Below are 13,240 nucleotides of genomic sequence, written 5' to 3'. Positions count from 1 at the left end.
AGAGAGAGAGAGAGAGAGAGAGAGAGAGAGAGAGAGAGAGAGAGAGAACCCAAAAATAGCAGCATTTTTTTTACAAAGTAACCATAGTTGTGTGTTTCTATTCATCTTTGTTGTCTTTTTTTAAAAAATAAATTCCTTAAAGGAAAGCACTTTCTTCCTCTTCATTGTTTTTAACATTTAGCATACAAGAAGTAGTTGATATCAGAGTATGATAATTTGGAAAATTACCTTTGATGAATAAAAATTTCTTCCAAATCCAGTCATGGAGGCAGAAACTGGACTGAGACCACAAGGGGCAAAGATTGAAATGGGGGTATATGAGTGGAGAACCCAAGCCACAGAAAATTCTTTGTAGACATTTTTGGGGCTAACTTATGGAATTATAAATGCTCAGCAATTCAGCACACAAATAAACTTGTGTGTGTGTGTGTGTGTGTGTGTGTGAATATATGTATGTATGTTTTAGGCAAAACTGGCCTTTCCATGTCTCCAGGTTTCCAAATGAGCTAAGCCTTTCAGTGACTTACTAGAAATAGCATGAGGTGTCTAATGAAACAATATTAAATTTTCTTGTGAGTCATTGACGTGAGTATCTCTAAAGTAATTAACTTTTTCTTAATGTCTGGTCAAGGAGAAAATTCATAACTACAGCACTCAAAGAGGTTTATTTAGATGGGACCTCATGTAGAATAGACTAACCTACTATGAGGGTGGCACTCATTCATAGGAGGAAGTATGCTTGTTGTAGGGGACTATATAGAAAATTGCTTTCCCAAGGCAATTAATGGGACCTACCCCCCTACCAGATTATAAACCTCTTCATGGAAAGGACCATGGCATTCATTTTGTATCCACTACAACATATAACACATTGCCTCAGGCAGACGTTATTATCCCCAATTTATAGAGAAGATAAAACTGAGGCACAGAGAAGTTAAATGACTTTTCCCAAGGATCTTAGAGGTACTTATTAGCAGAGCTGGTATTTGAATTCAGGTCTTCTAACTCTAAAATCAAAGAAAGAATTCCTCTATGCCACGTTGCCTGATGTTGGTTAGAAAATTTATGGTGAATTAAATGGAAGTAAATATTTGTATTTGCTTAACATGAGGAGATGATGAGAAGAGTATGAAATGGATAAATCTAGGTGGGCCCAATAAAAATTTGGTTGGTGGGGAGGCCTTTGGATTTTTGAAAAATATCAGCATTGCTGGTGTCATTAATATGACCTGTGCTACAAAAGAAGAACACAGATGAAAGAAATATTCAGTATCCTCCCAGAGGCTACCTAGTAATTGACTGGCCATGTTAAAGATCCCATTAGGGATTTCAGCTGAGCTTCTTATGGGGTTAGGCCCATTGATTTTTAGTGCAAACTTTACCTTTTAAGAAATTGTGCATGTAGCTCTATAACAGCTTGTGCTTACTTACAGGATAAAGTTATTATTGCACTTGCCTTTGACTGTGTGGATAAGGTGGTTTACTGGACAGACATCAGCGAGCCCGCCATTGGGAGAGCCAGCCTTTATGGTGGGGAGCCAACAACCATCATCAAACAAGGTGGGAAATGCTTTCTGTTATTCATTGGTTTTGTTTTTAGGAAACAAGACAGACCGTCTCTACCTCCATGGTGTAAGTGGCAATGGTATCTCACAATCCAGTGCATCAGGCAGGGGCCCCTGGCCTCAGATATCATTCTATGGCCAACTTGCCTCGAGAGTTCCCTTTGAAAATGTACCTGTCCCTAGGAAGATCATAGGATCATAGATTTATCACTGGAAGGGACCTCAGAGGCCATCTAGAACAACTCCTTTATTGGGTGACCTACCTTAACTGTTTTTAGAATAAATTTGAGAATAAGGTTGGGAAATGGGATCAGTTTCCAAATCACACCAGTAGATGTCTACTGTGCTATATTATCTTTGAAGGCTCCCTTCCCCTTTCTATCTCCTTACTTTACAGATGAGGAAACCAAGGCCTGAAGAGAAAGGTTAAGTAACTTGCCCAAGGTCACACAGGTTAGGTAGCTGATCAAAACAGAACTCAAACTCAAGCACTCCCATTCTAAATCCAGTATACTTTCCATTGAATCAGGATGGATCTTATCACAGTGCAATCTCTAGGTTTGCTTAAATTCTGTCATTGCATAGGAATTTTCATGTCTTTACTATTGCCTGAAATAAATGAGCCATTACCTAGACTTAGAGACATTTTCATCTAACAGATCTGTATTGAAATGGCATTGATTCTCTTGGGATTTCATCTATAATCTGGAGTATAATGTAATAGCAAATCATTTTGTTTCCAACATGCACTGCTAAATCATAACAGCATGCCTTTGAAAATAGGCTTTTGGTTTCCCCCAACATGAAACAGAGCATAGCTCTCCAATTTCCAATTTGGCATTTTGCTGACCATTCCTATTCTGAAAGGGTCCCAGCGCTTTTGAAGCAGACCCCTGGGCTTTTTCCCTTTGGTTGACTTTGCCAGAGGTTAATGCAGCAGGAATTAAAGTTGAATTAAATTTGTTTGGCTGTGGATACAGCCATTGAGTTCTTTGGTACAAAACTCTGTTATCAAGAGACTATTGCTGTTTTTTCCATGATTGGGTTGATGGGTAGAAGCTTTCCAGATGCCATTTTGCATTTATCCAGTCGTTCCTTTTCCCAAAATGTTGTGACTGTTATCTTCATTTTGAGTTCAAAACTCAGTGGGCTGGGCTAGGCTAGGCTAGTAGGTCAGTGTCAGCTATTTCCTGTTGCTCTTGGACCTGATAACCATCCAAGACAATTCTGCACAGTCAGAAACATTCCCAACAAAAGCCTTCTTACTTACTGCCAAAACACTGAATGAAAGAAACCCAAATCTGATCCTTGCAGAAGAAAAGTCACAGTGTGAGCTTTTCACCAAATGCAGAGAAATTTCAACATTTACAGGCTGGTGCTTGATATAGAATACAGCCATGTTTCCCTTTTCCCTTTGCCTATGTCTTATGCTCTGGCTTTCTTCAAGTCCAGCTAAAATCCCACTTTCTACAGGAAGTCTTTCTCCATCCCCTCTTAATTCTAGTGCCTTCCCTCTGTTGATTATTTCTAATTTATCCTGTAAATAGCTTGTTTGTACAATAGTTGTTTTTATGGTGTTTTCCCCTATTCAAAAGTGAACTCCTTCTGAGCAGGGACTGTCTTTTCTTTGTATCTCCAGTGCTTAGCACAGTGCCTGGCACATAGTAGGTACTTAATTGTTGTTGTTGTTGTTGTTAGGGCTCTGCCCTAACTCAGCATTCTTTATTTAAAGTCCCGAACCCGTTTCTTTCTAAACATCATCATTACTGTTATTTTTAATTTAAACATGAGCAAGTAATACAAAATTTGCTGCCTTATCATTCTACCCAAGCTGCATGTTGGTTGACATTTTCCAGATCTCAGCACCATAGGCTGTAAGCAACATGTCCTTGGGGGGCCGGAATTTTCTTGGAGTTTGAATTAGGACCAAGATTTTTACTGATGAGATAATGAGATGTGGAACTCCCTCTGGGATTTCTTCAAGCATCCTATAAAAATATTAAACTCTTAACAGTCCCTCCTCTCCCCACCCCATCAGTGTGAGCATGTTTGTGCTTTAAGTATCCCACATAGCCCATGTGGGATGGACTCATTCCAAATTTACCCTACAGTGATTTATTCTGATCCTGTCTCATGGAATCAAAGGGTGGGACATGACCTCAAGAGGTCATCCTCCCCCTTCCCTTGCCTCCAGGGACATGTGAAATATTTTAATACTTTACAAATCCGTACTTTCCTTTGAATAAAAAAGACTTTGCCCCCACCGAAGCTTTTCATTCCTAATGAACTTCCTCTGGGAGGGGGTCTGAGGTGGCTTTGATGGTTCCCATCAGAAGTCTGAGGGGAGAACGGGTGGGGCAGCAGCCTTAGTGTTTGGATTCTTTAAAATTTAATGAAAGCTAATACATACTGAATTAAGCATTGTGCTGACTACCTCACTTCCCTAAATCACCCAGGTAGGAGGCTGAATAGAAACAAAAAACACCATAGAGAGCAAATTCTTATTATAGTTGGGTTTTTCCCCCTCCCTCTACTTTTTTTTAAAGTTGTGTTGCTGACTTTAGTTTCCTACATGACAGTTATTTCACAGTGTACTCCCTGACTGAACCTTGCCTCATAACAAACAGAAATAGTTAAGCAAAGCCAACTTAAAAAGCTACAATGTTTGATGGCACATGTAGTATTCTACACCCATAGACTCCATCCTTCTACTGAGAGGAGGGAAGAGTTTCATCCTTCATTTATAGGATCATAGTTTTAGAATTGAAAGACTCCTTAGAGAATACACAGTTTGAGTCTCTTGTTTTATACATGAAGAATCTGAAATTGAGACTGGTTAAATGGCTTAACAGCTAGTAAGTATCAGAGGTAGGATTTGAACCCAGATCTTCCTGACTCTAAGCTTGTCAGTCTATCTAGTATGTCATACTTTCTAGAGTAATAGCTATCATTTGCATAGTGCTTTAAGGTTTTAGACCAATTGCAAGTGTTTTCCAGGGACTAATGAATGAACCCTAGACACTATGGCTTTGAAGAGTCAGAAAGACCTAAGTTTAGGACCTACCTCTGCTACAACTGTGTGTTCCTAGTAAAGTAACTTAATATCTCAATGTGACCTCCCCAATAATTCTATGAATTTAAGTTGTAGGCAAGTTGCTGATCTGAATGAGTAGAGGGAGTTTCCACATTGGGAGTTTTACTTTCACCAATAAAATCACACATCTAGATTTGCTCCCCTTCCCTTCCCTTTTACTGCCTAAACTGAATGAACTAACTGAATGTTAGTCACTGAACTAAACTGAATGTCATTCTGGGTTTTCTGAAAGACCCTAGGAGAGTATATCTTAAAAGCCCCCATGTGCTGGAGCTAGCTCATATGACTTCAGACAGCCAGTTGTTAAATTTTCAGTGTGAGTATTTAAACTTCAGAAATAAGCAAATGCTACAAATCAGAGCTTTATTTATTGTTTTGTTGATTGTTGCAACTTAAAAAAGAACAGTAATAATGCAGATTAAACTTAAAAGTGTATCATGTGTACATTTTAACATTTACCAACACACTTCTGCTCAGAAACAACCAGGACTTCATTTTCAAACTGTGAGCTTATGGAAATGGCAAACTTGTGAACTGCATCACCCAGCACTAAGTGAGCTCAGAATATGATAGCAAAGAGATAGATACCCCTCAGTAACTTCACAATCTTACCTAGGTTTATCAACTAAATCTATTTTATGAATGTCATTTGTGATTTTTCCGTGTTTGATTCTAGGTCTTGGAAGTCCGGAAGGACTTGCTCTTGATCATCTAGGTCGCAATATTTTCTGGACTGATTCTCATCTGGATCGAATAGAAGTAGCAAAGCTCGATGGTAGCCAGCGGCGAGTGCTCTTTGAGACAGATCTGGTGAACCCCAGAGGAATCATAACAGATTCTATTAGAGGGTATTTTTTGTTTGTGTAAATGTATATGTCTCACTGGGATATTTTCAGATAGCAGGCTCTTAACACTAGTCTTATTCCCTTTCCTAAATATAAGACCCCTGGAAATAATTGATATTCTGCAGAAAACTTTTTTTTTCTTCCAGAAGTTTCCATTTAGTAGAAACACTATTTAGTAGACTAAACCCTATTTAGCAGAAACCATATGTATCATGGCTCAGGTGTAATGTGTCCACACTGCCTTGTTCTACTGAAAAACCATGCACTAGGCTTTACAACCTGGAAGTATCATATTCCTCACTGGCATTGAATGTGAATAATATTGGAAGTGAGACTAAGATGGACAGCCCCAGAACTCTTACCTGGGTTCCAATCCATCATTAGTGATGGTTATTATTGTTGTTGTTATTATTATTCATTTGGATATCAGACAGCATAACATTCTTAAACAGTACTTCATCCTCACTTCATGTGTAATTTGGACTTTCTGGATCTCACTAGAGTCAGCTTTCTTTCCCCTTACACATATTGCACCTGTTTGCAAGTATCATTGCCTCCTTGCCTGTTTGAGTCCACATCTATGCCTTCATCTTCACTCTCCAAAGCCTGCAGTGCATTCTAGGTTGTTGTAGTATGTAGTAACTACATATAATGAATGATTTTGAAAACAGCTCTCCTGGTAACATATCAGCTCAGACTATGGAATGAGTTTGTTCTTAAACTAACTGGCCAATTGGCATGTGGGAGGAAAAAATATAAACTGTGAAAAGTTAAATTTACCCCTTCCCCATTCTCTTCTTCCTAGCCTGTTCATTTTATCCCATGACTTATTTAGTATCTACTGGTATTTTTAACCACAGGCTTCTTTTAAAAAAAAGAACTTAAAAAAATCCTTTCAATATTACTTCAGTGTTCCTTTGTTTTCTTCTCTCTTCTTCCCCACTGCCATCTTTCCTCTTCTAGAAATCTTTATTGGACAGATTGGAACAGAGAAAGTCCTAAAATTGAAACTTCCTACATGGATGGCACCAACAGAAGGATCCTTGTGAAAGATGACCTGGGATTGCCCAATGGATTGACTTTTGATACTTACAGTTCACTGTTGTGCTGGGTAGATGCAGGTAACTTGAATACCCTCAGGTATGATAAATAAAGAGCAATGCCAGCCCTTGCCTTGGGTGGTGTACTTCAGGAGTATCTACCAACAAAGGGAGGGGCTGGGAACTTCCCACAAGTAAGTCATTCCACCCCAAGAGCCTTTACAAACACATCACCAGAACAGACTATACTTTTTTTTAAACTGATATTTCTATAGTACTTTAAGGTTTGCCAAATACTCTACATATATTATCTTATTTGATCCTCACAACAACCCCTGGTCGGAAGCAGGATTCAAACTCAGGTCTTCTTGACTATGAACCAGTGCTCTCTCCACTGTACCACCCAGATACCTGACCAAAAAATATGTCAGAGCTTCTTATTCTTTATAGAAAGGTTCCCAGCAGCAACCAGAACATATTTCTCAAACTACTGTCAACAGACACGGGCAGGGATCTCATCATCAATTAAGTTGAGTTTTTTGCCTTATTTTTATTCTCAGTGATGTCCTAGAGGACAGCTTTCTTAGCCACGGAGGGGAGAAGGAACTCACCACTGCCATCTCTCAAATAGGAAGTAGATCTAGGTTCTTCAAGAAAATCCAATGCTGGATCTCCTCTGATTAAAAAAAAGAAGATAATTTTATGAATGGTACCAGTTCCAGACATTGATCTAGGAGTTCACTTTTTCAAAAGCCCATTAGTTGGTAGTTATCAGCTGCCATTGGCCTTTGTACCACCTATTTCCTTAGAGTACCTGCTAAACAGTAAATTGCTATAAAAATATGAGTTGTTACTATGATTGTTAACAATTACTGGAAATAAAAATGGCCATCCCAAAGAAGGCATGACTATTTGAAGGAAGAAGAAAGCTAAATGTGTCAGGGAAAGCTTGGAAAAATAATTTTTTTTAAAAGTTGAATTTATTCACTAAGCTATGTCATTTATAACACTGATTCTTTCTCACCCCTGCCCTGTTTTTGACACAAAAGAGCCATTTTTTCATGCACAAAGAACAAATTGTTTTCTTTCTTCACAGGCACCAATCGGGTGGAATGCATGAACCCCAGCCATCCCGGCCAGCGCAACATCCTTGAAGGGCCCCAGTATCCTTTTGCCGTTACAAGCTATGGGAAGAATTTGTATTACACAGACTGGAAAACGTACGTCAGCTGTTACAGTGTTGGGGCCCTTGCTGTGTTTGCGGCCACAGACCTTCCCATCTGTCCATTTGGCCCAGACTTTGGCCTTCTGAGAAACTCCTCCTCTATTCTCTGAGCTGTCAGTGGCTAAGGTGGGAGGAGGGGGAAGAATAGGAAGAGAGAGAAAGGAGAAAATAAAGCCATTTTTCATTGTAATGTTTTGGTGAGCAGAATTTTCCCATATTTTCAAAAATGGGCTTCTTTGGGATATACATGAATCCGTAGGGGTCCTGCACCATTTGGAATAAATGATGTCATTTTTATTTTTTCTTTCTTTACCACAGTTCTTAATTAGCTGTATATCCTCAGTCCCCTTGCTAACCTTGTTAACCCTGCCTCCCAGATAAAGGGAGACCAGAGAAATGGCTGCCCAAAGAGCTTTATCTTAAGCCAGAGAGGGGTGGTGAGAATTGCCCTTTGATCCTTGCTTACCTCCAAGAAGTTGACACCAGGATTGAAACTCCCCCCCCCTTCCCCCCGCTTGCCAAGGAGGAATATATTCTATTTTCTTGCTTAGGAAAAAAGCCCATAACCTTTGCTTGCAGATGTTGCTCTGGCAACTCTGTGTCTGCAAAAAAGTTCCTCTGCAGAACAAACAGACAATGTTTTGTATTGTTTCCTTTGCTGGTAGGAATTCTGTAGTGGCAGTAGATCTCGCTATCTCCAAAGAGACCGACAGCTTCCATCCTCACAAACAGACCCGGCTGTATGGCATAACAACAGCTTTTTCTCAATGTCCTCAAGGTACCTGTCATTGTCACTGCTGGAGTTTAGTGGTCAGTGGTGTTGTCAAGCGCCTTGAAGCTGGAGGGAAGATTGAAGTTGGGGTGGGGGAGGAAGTGGTTTTGAGTGGGTGGGTAGTGGGGTGTCCTGTGAATTTGACTTGCCTACTCTTAGTGATGAGGAAGAGGTTATATTAGTATCTTTGGGTGGCCCACCCTCTTGAGCCACCCAGCCAATCTCCACATACCTAGTGACTACTCAGTCCACACTGAGATGAGGATTGGAAAGTTGAAGGGAGAGTAGAACAGTCTTACTGTGCCTAGCATTTTGAGATGCACAATGTTCTAGACTTTTTTTTAGCCCCTTAAGAAATAACTCTTGGGGAGACACCTTGGTGGTACAGTGGATAAAGTATTGGGCCTCGAGTCAGGAAGACTCATCTTCACATGTTCAAATCTGGCCTCAGACATTTACTAGCTGTGTGCCACTGGGCAAGTCACTTAACCTTGTTTGCCTTAGTTTTTCATCTGTAAAATGGGCTGGATAAGAAAATGGTAAACCACTCTAGTATCTAAGAAAACCCCAACTGGGGTCATGAAGAGTCAGACACAACTGAAAAATGACTAAACAAGGAATAGCTTTCCAGACAAGTTTTGGTGGTTTGGGGAGATGAGCTGTTCATCTGCATAGCTTGCAAACCAGAGGATCATTATATTTTGTTTCCTGGTGTCGGATTTTGTTTGTATGTAAGAAAACACCTAGGAAGGGGACTTCCAGCGATAAGGCTGATGCAATTCTGAGCATCCTAGACAGTTTCACATTTTCATGTTCTTATTTTCTTTTTAAAATCAGAACCTATGATTCAATTAATGTAGTGAGCTTCCTGGTATGGGAACTCTCTTCACTGATGCAGGTCAGGAAATCATCTGTATTTTCTTTGAGAATTTCCTAAAGCATTGAACAGTTTAGTGACTTAACCAGATTCAGTGATTTAACCAGGTTCACGTAGATTTAGAGCTGGAAGAGACCTCAGAGCCCATAAAATGCATTTTACAGGTAACCAGACAGAAGTTAAGTGACTTTCCCAGGGTCACACAGCTTGTGTCTGAGGCATGATTTGAACTGAGATCTCCCTAACTTCACATTGGTACTCTATCATCACCTATAGCTATACCACCTATAGCTGCCTCAAGGGGCAGGATTTGAACCCAGTCTTTCCTGACTTCAACGCCAGCTGTCTGTGTACTGTGCTAACTACCTCTTGATAGTCATAGAGGCCAAAAAAAAAAAAAAAAGACTCAGTAGAGAGGCCATCTTGTTAACATTATTGTCTATGTCAGCTCAGATGACTTCCCTCGATACTAAAATGAATACACTTTTGCCTTACAACAGGCCACAACTACTGTACAGTGAACAATGGAGGCTGCACTCATCTCTGCTTGGCTACCCCAGGAAGCAGGTCCTGTCGATGTCCTGACAACACCCTGGGGGTTGACTGCATAGAGAGGAAGTAATGCACTGGAAACAACACAAAGAAAGGAATGCCACTTACATTCACCACATTTTCAACCACAACACCCTACCTTGACATGAACCAGACTGAAACCAATCTTTCAGAGCCAAGTTGTAATTGACCCAGTGACCAACACAACCTGGGGAACTTCAGTGTTCCATCTGCCACTAAAAAAAAAAAATACATCCTGTGCTCTCTGTAATAGGAAAGCCTCAATCTCTATACTAGAACCTTAAGGACCCTCTTGGTGGAGACTCCTGGAGAAATGCATGAAGCCCCCCGGCTGTGTTGTCTGGCTTCTCAATTCTCTCTCAGCCCCTGGATGCACAGCCAGCCTGAGCCAATTTAGGAAAAAATTGTGAGGTAGGCAAGGCTTCTCTATGGCGGCCTCCTACCTCCCTGCTGGGTGCTCTCTTTCCCTGTTTCATTGCCCTCCCCTTCTAGTATACGTCTTCCAACAAATTCAGTTCTCTCAATCACTCCTGGACAAAGAAAACCTTGTCTATGCTGCTTCCCATTTCCCTGGGAATTCTACTGTCTGCTGAGGAATTTATGTCACCTGTTCCCAGTAAGATGTTACATTTCAATGACGACGTGAGGTAGACCATGATTTAATCCAAATGAATGAATCTAAAAGTAGATATTTTAGGCCAACAAAAGAGATATTTAGGTATAAGAGGGTTCTTTGGCATCCCTCAAACCACACCAATAACTACCTTCTCTAATGCATCTACCCACATGTACCCCTATCACCAATAATCCAGTATGCCAAGACCATAGAATGTAAGAGCTGAAAGCGTTATCTTGGGTCCACCTTTCTCATTCTACAAATGGGGAAACTGAGCCCCAGAGAGGCTACATAGGCAACAATTCATTCTTTGTCTCAACATTTTATACAAGTGCTCTTCTCCTGGGTTGGGGATTTCTCTAACACCAAGGCCAGGAAATGAACACCAGGGAGATCATTTTCTCCTCCCATACCTGATCCATTTAGCAGACTAACCTTCCTCATAGCTATAACTCTCCTCAGGTCTACTTTTCCTCCTAATTGGATTTCTATGATTTCAAGTGCCTTACCCAGTATCCTCACTCACTATGTGGATGGTTCTTGTTGGCCTTCCATCTTCTCATTCTTGAAGAATGAGTCCTGTCTTCTCATTTTAGGAGAAAAACTGCAGAATTGATGATGCCTCAGAGGGAGGCAGATGACTGTGAGAAGTAGTGGGGGGAGATGTGAATGGTCTCTTTTTTAGCATAAGGTGCCAGGCACATCTCAGTGGTTTGGACACCCCAGGAGGCATCCCAGAAAATGTATGGCCATAACACTTCAATTCAGCATTTATTTGGCACCTACTATATGCAAATCTTTGTTACCATTGTGCTGTGCAGACAGTAGATACTTTGTAAATATAACCTAAATTGTATTCCTGGTTTAAATAACCTAATTCTTAATTGTTTATTGATGTAGACTTACTAAAAGGGCCCTTGCCTCTTTTTTTTATCCCCAGTGCTTAGCATAGTGCCCAGCACATAGTAGGCATTTAATAAATGTTTATTGATGGATTGCCCCCATTTATTTTTCTAGGTATTTTCTGTGATTGATTAAAAGATGCTCTTTTAGCTTTTTGAGTGGCTAACATGGGATTCTTGTATCATCTACTCTTCAGAGGCCAATAGCTAATGCCACAGTAGAAGTATGGGTCCAAAGCTAAGTTTCTGAAGTTTTGATGGCGTAAAGACTAGGGATTTTAAAGCTGTAGAAGGGAATGTAGTGATTGATTTAAATAGCTTTAGAACAAAAAAAAAATTGGAGAGGCAAAAAGAATGTTAATGTTATCAATAAAGAAAACTCAGTAAACTCTGAGTTGAAGGGATCCATGTGCCAAAGAATATTTACTCTCTTTTTCTCTCTGTCTCTGTCTCTCTGTCTCTGTCTCTGTCTCTGTCCGTCTCTCTCTCCCCCTCTTCCTGTCTCTCTGTCTCTGTCTCTGTCTCTCTCTCTCTTACACTTTCCTTGGCAATGCCATGGAAGATAATCAGTTAAGTGCCAAATGAATAGTATAGTAAGTTCTGTAGGAGTCTAGAGAGGACAGTGGACTACATGGTTCAGGAAAAGCTTCATGGAGTAAGTGAAACTTTCCTTGGGCCATGAAGGATGGCCAGAATTTGAAGAGGGGGAAAGGCGTAGAGTTGGAAATTCATAGAATTGAGGACAAGTACAGTGTATCTGAAAGACATTCAGCAGATCAGAGGAGGTAAAACAGAGTTTGTATAAGAAAGTAATGGGAAGTAACATTAATAAGGAAGCTTGGCATCAGGTTGTGGAGAGCCTTGAATGCCAAGGAAAGGAATTTGGATTTTATCTTGAAGGTAAAGAAGAACCTTCAAATTGTTGGGGAGGGAGGAGTTCTTCCTCTGAACAGAACAGTGAAATAAGTTATTGGTATTTGAAGAAGATTAATCTGGAAGTAATGTGTAGGGTGGAGGGGGAGGGAACAAGTTTAAGCAGGGAGAAGAATTATGAGATGATTGCAATACCCCAAGCATGATGTTAAGGGCCTAGACCAGGGGGATGTTACTTGTCAGCCTGTTAAGAGAGATCCTTGTTCAGATGTGGGTTGGACTAGATGTCCCAAACAGTGTTAAGAGCTATTTTCAAAATTCCTTTTAATAACTTTATTAGCTAGTAAAGGTTTATAGTGTGACCTTTCTCAGGGTCATTTGCTTTTTTTCCATAGGGGGCTCTTAGAGACAAAGACCTTTAAGACTCAAAGCAATTAAGCCATAATGGCAAAATAATAAGTGGGTTTTTCTGTCATTGGAGGTCTTCAAGCAAAGATAGGATGACTATTTTTTGAGAATGATATAGAGAGATTCATGCCTTGGGTAAAGCTTGTGCTAAGTGAACTTTGAGGTCCACTCCAATCCTGCAATTCTATAATTCAATGATTTTTCCTTCCCAAGAATAGTCTTCCCACAGCATCTCCCCTCTATGCTCACTCCAGGTCCTAACCCCTTTCCCTCTGTCTTTCTATACGTCTATAGAAGAAGAACCTTGGGACCCAGGTGAGGAGAGAACCTTTCCTTACAAATGATACATATAATTTTATTTTATGATGCAGGCAATACATCTCCATGAAGCACCAGATTGGGGAACGTTTTGGTCCCTCCAATAGGGTTGGGGTTGATCTGAGGCCTGTC

The 13,240-nt window shown here is 40.3% G+C and overlaps 1 protein-coding gene across 1 annotated transcript in view; it reads left to right on the top strand.

The window, feature by feature from the left end:
* LOC114049373 (nidogen-1-like) overlaps positions 1-11,913 on the top strand; it is a 110,321-nt gene extending 98,408 nt beyond the window's left edge. Inside the window, exons 15-20 of the mRNA XM_027870648.1 lie at positions 1,434-1,560; positions 5,336-5,507; positions 6,468-6,625; positions 7,641-7,764; positions 8,435-8,547; positions 9,919-11,913. Coding sequence (XP_027726449.1) covers positions 1,434-1,560; positions 5,336-5,507; positions 6,468-6,625; positions 7,641-7,764; positions 8,435-8,547; positions 9,919-10,040 — 816 coding nt within the window. The 3' untranslated portion in view covers positions 10,041-11,913. The remainder of the gene's footprint in view (positions 1-1,433; positions 1,561-5,335; positions 5,508-6,467; positions 6,626-7,640; positions 7,765-8,434; positions 8,548-9,918) is intronic.
* Positions 11,914-13,240: the final 1,327 nt, after the last annotated feature.

The sequence above is a fragment of the Vombatus ursinus genome, unplaced genomic scaffold, assembly GCF_900497805.2.
Source record: "Vombatus ursinus unplaced genomic scaffold, bare-nosed wombat genome assembly UNPS02014798.1, whole genome shotgun sequence".
Lineage (NCBI taxonomy): Eukaryota > Metazoa > Chordata > Mammalia > Diprotodontia > Vombatidae > Vombatus > Vombatus ursinus.
The sequence above is the reverse complement of the archived record's forward strand: the minus strand, read 5'-3'. Positions and strand labels throughout refer to the sequence as shown.